This window comes from Anneissia japonica, unplaced genomic scaffold (assembly GCF_011630105.1).
Source record: "Anneissia japonica isolate Jap-2015-1 unplaced genomic scaffold, ASM1163010v1 scaffold2994_len2133135_cov197, whole genome shotgun sequence".
Lineage (NCBI taxonomy): Eukaryota > Metazoa > Echinodermata > Crinoidea > Comatulida > Comatulidae > Anneissia > Anneissia japonica.
Genome location: NW_022728550.1, coordinates 1,727,709 through 1,737,571, shown reverse-complemented (window position 1 = coordinate 1,737,571; position 9,863 = coordinate 1,727,709). Strand labels below are relative to the sequence as shown.

The 9,863-nt window shown below is 30.5% G+C and overlaps 1 protein-coding gene across 1 annotated transcript in view; it reads left to right on the top strand.

Annotated features, from left to right (window-relative positions):
* The window catches only part of LOC117114288 (E3 ubiquitin-protein ligase MYLIP-B-like), a 65,698-nt gene that overhangs the window by 35,056 nt on the left and 20,779 nt on the right, over window positions 1–9,863 (top strand). Inside the window, exon 5 of the mRNA XM_033257909.1 lies at window positions 2,102–2,285. Coding sequence (XP_033113800.1) covers window positions 2,102–2,285 — 184 coding nt within the window. The remainder of the gene's footprint in view (window positions 1–2,101; window positions 2,286–9,863) is intronic.

Sequence of the window (9,863 nt, the reverse complement as noted above, 5' to 3'; positions counted from 1 at the left end):
GTGTATATATATGTGTATATGTACGTGTATATATATACATGTATATATATAGGGCCTATATACTTTTTAAGTCATGTATCATGCATAGGAACGTTGACGCCTGCAAGGCTCTGGTTCTTTTTTTACATAATTTCAAGAATTTCTGTGCTTTGGTCAGATTATTGAATGATGTCTAAAACAGTACAGGAGGCCTATTTCGTTGAATACAGACAAAAAAACAAAACTGAGTTAAAAAGAAAAAAAACTGTTGAATTATGAGTTGATTATAAATATAAATGAATTTTTAGTCAAAAATGTTAAAATTGTCTCTTAATCTCTTAAGAGCTACCTGTACATGTCATGGCAACTTGTTGACTTTTTTTTGTTTTTTGTCTTGTGATATAATCCCTAATTAAAGAGCATTTGTTGACTGAGGATATTATTCCAAAAGGAAATTGTGCTATCATAGTCAGCTAAAGTGAACAGTCTCTCTTTCAATGGCAAAGTGTTTAACAAAATCAAGTTTAAGGACACTATACATATGATTATATACTGAATAGTTCATAGATATTAAGAATACAGGATGTTTATATTTTTAACAGCTATAGGAAGTTGTCGGGAATGTTTTTTATGATATTGTTTTCTTGTTATTATTTTTGTTTATTTGTGCAGACCCTTGCAAATGTATTTCAATGCAAAATTAATTCCACAAATGGCAAATAAATATACAGAATACTGAATTCATATATCTTAATGGAAGAATAGATTAATGTTGTTTTTTTTTTTGTAACTTTGTATATCTGTAATTGCTTGTTTACAGTACGTTTCAATTATTTAAGTGCCAACTTTCTCTGCTGTTTCTTTCATGTTTTTTGTGTTTTTTTTTGTGTGTTTTTTTTTTTTCGGGGTAGGCCCTCAGAAGAACATTGTAGTTCTTCTGAGTGGCCCTACGGTATAACAATAAAATTTGTAGTAAGAAAATAAACAAAATCTACACCACATTAAAATTGTTGAATGGAAGATCTCAAAAGAAATATTAACATAAAAAAATTATTCATTGTATTCATATATTTGTTTTAAAAACTCCTACAGTAACAATATCAGTAAAATTAATGCTTTAATTTTTTTCATTGTGATGTAAAGATGATATTGTGTCCTATTATTAGAAGTCTAATTAAGTACAAGCCAAATTGGAATTTACCAGTCTGATGCTCTTTCGTTTCCGGCTTTCTATCGGTACAGGTCTGCGGAACTGTAAAGAAAGCCAAACATTGTTTTCGTAATTCCCCTCGTGTCCAGAATCTAGGACACATTTGGCTGTACACGAGATAATATTGTTAATTAACTACATAATTAAGTATTCTTAGTCCGGAGACATCCCCCGAGACATCGTAATTTTCTCGTTGCACAGAGATATAAATCCCTCATCATGGATAATAATTAAACAACTTGAGCACTACGTATTTCTTTCTGAAATGAGAAATATTAGAGCTTGAAAACTTTAAACTCTTCTATGCTTTGCCATTAGGCAAAGCAATTCTGCTTTTGTGTTCTGAAGTTATACATTACAATCAATTCCATATAATCTACATTTGGAATATGTAGTTTAAAAAGAAAATTAAAATTAATAGTTGAAAGAAAGTGCACCTCATCTCACTTAACCTAAAGGTAGCTATTTAGCTTGGTATATGATTAGTTAATTTACTTGACAAAGGTTTTATGTTCTTTGTAATATTTTTGCAATTTGTTATTTGCATCATTCCAATGCCAACAAACCTAGTCATTTACACGGTAAAGACAGCCATTGTTTCTGTACTATATATTTGACTAGGTGCAATTTGTTGAGAAAATAAATTAGTTGACATTAATTACTACACATGGCTGAGGTTTGTATAGACTGGGATTATTTTATCTGATACAGTACATGTGCAGTTTTTCAATTTCAAAACTGCGCAAGCAGATCTTTAATACAGCATCTAATTCTGTCTTTCTACCATCAAAAATAACTTTTACTTGATTTTATTACTATAACATCAATGAGAAATGTAATACTGTCATATCTCTGTCTAATTTTACTATAGCAGCCAACTTTTAAGAATTTCCTATAATTGTATTCCCTTAGTATCAAGTTTGAAGACATAAGCAGAGTTTCATATCACCAGAATCAGTTCACGGTACATTACTACCGACCACATGAAGAAACAAATGGAGAGGATGTGCTAGCCTGGCTCAAGTATCGGTTACCTACCCGAAGGTCGGCGCAGGCCCTGTTCCGCTCATTTACGGAATCACACACGTTTTTCAGAGTAAGTTGCAAGATAATTACATTTTCCATATTACTTGGATAGACCATATTAATTATTTTCTCTTTTTTTTGTGATTTTAATCTGTAATTCCAGTAACATGCACTAGGTAAAATACATCTTTTTTTTTTCAGAATAATTATCATTTTGTGATTACCATTTTAATTAATTTACCATACCCATGTGCTTTTGTATTGTTGTTATCTTGTATCTTCTATTCATTGTTTTTTTAGTAAGACTTGTTTAAGAATAGTTATATAATCTTAAACATGCTAACTGTTGATTTAATTACCGTATACACATAAAACATAACGCTGTATTTTGTATTTATGTACTGTATTGTTTTTCAGAGTAAAATTTACTTATTAGTATTATCTTATTTTATTGTTTTAATCCAACCTAATAAGACTACTAGTTTAAAAAAAACTACCACAACAGGTACAACCTTGGTACAGTACAACAAATTAATACTTCATTTTCTCAGTCTGTTTTGTTTATTGTAGCATTGTACCAGTAACTCAGTCACAAACCCTTAATGTATAGTGCCGTTGGTACACTGTAGCCTTTTCCAGTCAATGCTTTAGATTAATTCAGTCCAATTTAATGTAACTAATTATTTAATTATTATTAATTATTTAATTATTATTTAATTATTTTTTAACTAATTATTTTATACATGGATAAGAGTACTGTTGAAAATGAACGTATACAGTTGTTAAATGAAAAAGAAATTTACTATAGAGAAAAGTTAATTTAAAGCTATGTCCCATAAATTTATTACACTGCTGGCCATAAAAGTTCCGGCCAAGCACTCATTTGATATTGTATCTGTAACATACAATAGTAGGATCATCTTAGTTCAGACATGTGTGATAAATCACTCGCAAATGGATGCGTTTCGGATGATTTACTGTCTAGGTGGTCTATATGGGTCTCTTGACATCATGCAGATTAATAGTCTTTATCATCTCTCAACATTAGTAGCAATATTTCCTCTTTGTTAAACCCTATTGCCACTAATTGGATTACTGTATCACCCACTTTTTCCTTCTCATAATTTGATTTTTCATTTCAAGTAGGTTCTAACTTATTTGATATTAATTTGTTGTTTTTCAGTATCACCGATAACAAAAAATGATATTGTGAATGATAATAAAATCTTGAAAGCCTGTCAAAATATAAAGTAAAATGGGGATGAAAGAAAAAAAGGTTTTAACTTCCAGACGCACAGTTGAACCAATTCATTTTTCTTTGATTTATTTTTTGAATTCATTACCAGTCAATCAAATTTTAGTCATAAGAGTATAGAAATCAAGGTTACATCAGTGTAGGGACAAAACCAAATTTTTTTATATGAAATTTTAATTGAAAGCTCATATAACTTAAAAAGAAAGCAATTAATTTGATAAATTTTATTTTAGTTAATATTCTCTAAACCAGCAGTTATTCTTAAAGATTTACCATCAAACTTCTGATCTCCACATTTGATTTTTTTAGGCAAATCTGCATTAAAATGATCTTTTTAACAGCATTTTTGCAGTACACTATGGACCATGTGCCAAGTGGATTATCTGTTTTAACAACAGGCATTTTACAAATTGAATTAATGTAATCCAATGAATGGGTCATCATCAAATTTAGTGGAGTGGTACATACTGTAGTAGTGTAAGGAAAAGGTGATTAAATCTGGGTGTAAAAAAGTCAAATTTTAAAGTTACAGATATTCAGGGAGGGGTGGGGAGAGGAGAAAATCACATTGATAATGAGGTCTGGCTGAGGTATAAACACTTCATAAGTGTCTGCTCTAGTTGATATGTGGGCTTAGTTGTTTCCTGTGGATATTAGTTTCAGTGTGGTGAAAATTAGGAAAAGTCATTTGATATATTATTTGTACTCTTTATAATTCTGATGCCTTAAAAGGAAATGAATTTGAGTATACAGTTACTGAACTATGGTAGTTATTTTCATGTAAGTTTTAAATTAAATAATAAATACAAAATAAAGTATAACTTAAGTTTATCTGGCAAAAAAGAGTCAACATGTAAAATTGAGCATTATGGTATAGTCCGATATATGGAAACATTTTTTTGATTACCAAGTAATAATAAAATTCATATCTGTCTGTATCATGTGATTAAGCCAGCGTTCTGCAACCTTTTTCACCAAGCCTCGGCCCAGCGTACGTCTGAACCAAACATAAAAAATGTGACGTATTTCCTCCTCATTTTTGCTATTTCACATAATGTGCTTCATAATGTCTCTAGTAACCAGTGTAAAAATGTAAAGTATTCTGGGTATTTTTATGGAAAATTCTCTAGAAGCAAAACATCAATGTCATACAGTCCCCTAGTGCATATCATCATCATCGTTGTTAATTATCAACATTAGCACATCAGTGGTTTTTTTTTTGGTTTTTATTTTTTTTTTTTTTTTATTCGATTCTTTTAACAGTGCAATTATTCAGCTGGCACTGTAGATCATATGCGTCTTTTACATCAGATTTTTAATAACAAATTTTTATTAGTTTTAAAATCATTACTAAACTAATTGTTAATAATGATTTTCATAAAAATCATTATAAGCTCTACCCTCAAATAAAAATTGAAACTGCACCAAACATGCTTTTTTTTCACCAAGAACCTCTCTCAAATGCTAAATACTGTGTGTTGTATCAAGTCAGGTAAACATGACACTGTTCTAATGTTCCATATTGAAGCCCCATTCCCGTCAAAATTTCAGTGGCTAAGAAAAATCTGGTTTTTATATATGTTATAAAGATTTATAAATATAATACGAAATTGCTAGTTTAACTGAATTGAGACATTCCTAAACATGAAAAAAAATGTAAAATAAGACAGAAATTTAATTTTTTGTGTTCCACACAAAAAATAAATGTGGATGAATTTTTTATGTTTGATTTTGCGATAGGTCTACGAAGAAATATATTAGGCGCCGGAAACATCAGCCTATCCAACACTGCTAGACTAGGCCTAGCCTTACCTCGATTTAGGTTCTGTTATTACACATAAAAACAGCTGACATGGTATTTTCCATTGCTAGTATTGTAGGAATTATTTCAAATTTGTTAAAAAAAATATTCTGTCTGATATTTTGACAATTAATCAAACATATCTCAGGCCTACTCGATCAACCACAGTGTGCGAGATGTGTAGTACAAATACTAATCTCATTAGAGAGGGTGCATTTTTATTGACTATAAAAGTATACATAAAAGCGAAAGCATTCCAGCGGATGCAATCTACAACCTCTGAATTTGCCTAGTAACTAAGAATTCGTCAAAAAAATGGTAATCTCCTATGAGAAATAGTCTGTATTTTGTTATTCTTTTGCATAAAACTAAAATTTATGCCAATATTTTTCCCTGGTTTATAATAATTAGAGTATAATGCATATGCATTTTTTTTTATGCACTCAAATGAGTGTTGCTCTTAATTAAACTCTGGACAGAAGCCTACAGAAATTATATAAGTACTGACAGTGCTTGTTTGATTATCTACAATACAGTATTGTAGCTGGCATATGCCAATGCTAGTAATCAACAAAGGTGCTGATAGCACTTACTGTCCTGTATTCAAACATAACTGATAGTGTCACCGTTGGTTAAAATGATTAAGCAGACCTTTTAAACGTGTATTTAAAGACTTTCTATGTAAAGTTGAGTTTATGGCACAACAGGAATTTCATGTTGATTTGAATAAGAAGTTTTAAATGTCAGGAGACAATTTTGACTCAATGTAGTGTTCACTGCTGACCATATATGGACATAGAAGTCATTCAAACCTTTAAATTATGGTAATGTACTACATTTCTTGAATGGTGTAGATTGATTTATTCTGCCTTTAATACTGAGGTATCATGTTTTTTCCTATGGTAAGAAATGTTTATGACTTGTGTGACTTAAAAAAAAGTTATGGTTTATTTTTGTTTGTGGTTATCAATAGAGGGAGCTATTTTATGCAAAGTTGGCCTGATGCTGTAGCTTTAATTGAAGGTGTCTCAAAAAATTATTTATTTTAGATCAGTAAACATTAATTCAGTTGGTTTAATAATTTAAGAAGTAAGTTCCAAAGTTTTTCTGCATGTCTGATTCAACAGTGGTCTAAATTTATTTGAAATTTTGTGTACTGATAGGTGTGCACTTGTTTATATTTAATGAATTGATAACTGAAAAAGGAAAATTTGTTTATTGTAAAACATTCATTCTCATTGGACAGAAAGTAACTCACCACATGACTGTATAAGCCATTTGAATTTCTATAGATTAAAGTTATCCAATTCACACAAGAACAAATGTTATGTCCCATGCTATGCAAAATTGAACACATGTTGATGTACGTCCCTGTGAATGCGCATCTTTAGCGGCATACGTCCTGTTTAATATCTAAAATGTGTAAGAAAAACGAATGCATTGCAGAGGCCTCTAACACTTCTGAGCTACTTTTCATGGATCTGTGCATATAATAACAGCGTGCAACTTATCCTTTACTGTGTTTTGCATCTTCACTGTCCGCGTATAAATTGTAGATTTTTAAAGTATGAAGATGAACCTATTTGCACGGTAGGAATATCCCGGGAGGCTGTGCAAGATTTAGCATTCGTTTAATATTTTATGTTGTGTGAATCAGGGATAACTAACATTCTAACTTACGATACAATACCTTATCCGACCATCCATAATAAACATACAGTGCTTGTCGTAAAGTATGTCATTGAGTTTATAAAATTGTCATAGTTTAATACTAATTTTTTAAAAGTAAAGAAATTTGAAAGTGAAATTTTAGCCTTGAGGAAACAGCGTGTATCATTTAATTTTTGAGAAAAAAAAAAGAAAATGTTTAGTACTGTAGTGTCATATTGGATTACTCTACATTATAGACAATGCAAATGCCTTGATTTTTTTAAATGACCATGGACATGTCAGAATTTCATATAATTTGTACAGAAGACCTTGAAACGTGTGTATTTTCTGATTACAATGCAGCTTCTATCTTGTGAGAAAATCTGGAAGTTGTAAACCCATGAGACAGTATTATGTCTATTACTGTTATTTGATATAAACCAGTCATTGTTATATTATAACATATACAAAAGGGGTTCTTTATCCTTTATTACCCTAAACTGTAGTGTTGTCTGAAACTCACTGATGTTTGTAATTTTAGTATCAGTCTGAAACATACCATTTTGTGTTAATTGATAAGTTTATATTCAACAATAATAAACCATTGATGATATATTCAAGAAATGTAACCCAGGAATGAGTTGTTTGGAAAGCCATCAGCAGGTTTTGATAGATGACGATGAGGTCACTTCAACTACAATATCTTCTATTCACATACTGACATATTATCCTGATAAAAAAAATAGATCGGAGGATACATCGTCGTTATTTGGGCACTGAACAGTCATGCTCATTATTTTATTTCATTTTTTTTATCCAGTTGTCAAATTGAATAATATGCCAGTTGTCTGCATTTCTGTTCATTTAATTCATTTCCAAATTTTTGAAATTTACATAACATCTCGTTTTACAGCTTTTGCCAAAAAATCAATAAAGTATAATCTGGTTGATTTCAGAAGCAATGAGATGAGTAAAACATTAATAAAGTGATATAATGTAGATTAAGTTTTTCATGTTTTAAGAGAGTAAATATTCAATTTTGTAAATTTGTGTTAAATTGAGAAGTAGATATTTTTGCGATTTGTTTTTTTTTTTTTTAACATGGAGAAAGAGGAAAATAAATGTTTTGATGATTTGATTTTGATTTGAATCTCATGAAATAATAGCAATCTATTTTTATATACAAATCCTAATCATTTTCCATTTTACTAATCAAGTTCAAATGATTGGTTTGATATATATATTGGGGAATATATGGGGAGAAAAACTGTTGCTATACCAACCAACAAGTATTGTATAATTTCATACTGCATATGTCTTAATTTAGTTTAGTTTAATGTCCAGTATAATAAAAATAATCCATCTATTGATTAGATGAGTAAGACTAGAAATGATAGTACTTTAAAGACTAGTTTAATATGATTGGATAATTACTACAACTTGATTGACATTATTAAAGAGGTTTAGGAGTGGCTTATGATATCTGTTTATATATAGTGTTTCTTATTCCAGAAAAATAGTATTAGCTATACACTTGACTGAATGAAATAAAATGCCTGTTAAATTCCATTTCGATCAGGAATATTATATTCTTCCAGTCATAATGGAAGGAAGTACAGTATGTGCAATATTATAATATAACAGCAATGACCATGGACTAAGGTACAATTCGTATGTAAATGAGGTGAACATTGAGCTGTCAATCATGTAGAAAGATGGACAATTCCATTTTGATTCCCTGGCATCATTGTGGTAATAGAGACATCTTATAGTAGCTACAATAACGGTCTTTAAAAGGAAATTGACTGAACAACTCCATTCATTGTCATATGATTACTGCCAATTTACCAGAAAACATTACTTACAAATAAATGTAATAAACAGAACCAAATATATTCACTCTTCATTTAACACATTTAAATTGTTGAAACCCTTCCTTCCTTTATGAGGGTTGATGCCATGTAGATAATAAGCATGACATGTAACAAAGGTACTTAACATGATTTTTAAGTCAGTCCTCATTGGTGGCTGTGTAATTTATTGAGTATAAGAAGTCAATCAGTGTTGTCTGCTCAGGGTAGAGGGCATTAGAATCTAGACACATAAATAACATCTAAATGTCTCGCATCAATATGTTCTTCATTTACTTGACTTGACATCCACCCCGAAATCCAAGTACTATAGTACAATCCATCACTTTCTCTCGTACCTTCCTTTCTCATCCCTCATCATCTTCCGTCTATCCTTCTTTCTTTTCTAATTTGCTTCACATTCCTTCCATTATCTAATCCCCATCATACATAGTACTATTCATCCTTTTCTCTCGTACCTTCCTTTCCAATCCCTCATCTTCCATCTGCCATTGTTCCTTTTCTAATATTCTTCACAACCCTTCTATTTAATCCCCATCCTGTCATATCTCTTCTTTTTTTCTATCTAAAAATTTAAGCCTACAAGATATGTTAAGAAGAAAGTGGTTGAACAGCTAAAGCAGTTAAGATAAATTTCAAAAGCCTGTATTTCAAAGCATCTGATGTAACATATATAACAGATTGTCATGTCTGTATCCATCCGTTATATTAATTGGTGCCCATGGTAACAAAATTGAAAGATGTGCAACGTCCAGCTGCAACCATAGTAGTTATTTTGCCTTAACACCAGCATAAGATAGGCCTTAATAGAAAATATATTTTATGACCAAATTAAGCAAATTAATTTAGTTACTTGTTAGTTTCGTGTTCAGGATTTAAAATTATTTTATAGCGAGGGCACTTACTATTTGCTATCCCATATACAGTCCTAGTGGTAAACAGGCTGGTAAAGGATAAAAATTCAGGTTTTTTTTTAAAGGAAGTAAAATGAATCTGTTTGTAGTGTACACTATTCTTCCATTTATGTTTCCATCTCTTGTTAGGATTAGACAACCATCTTTCAGATCGTCA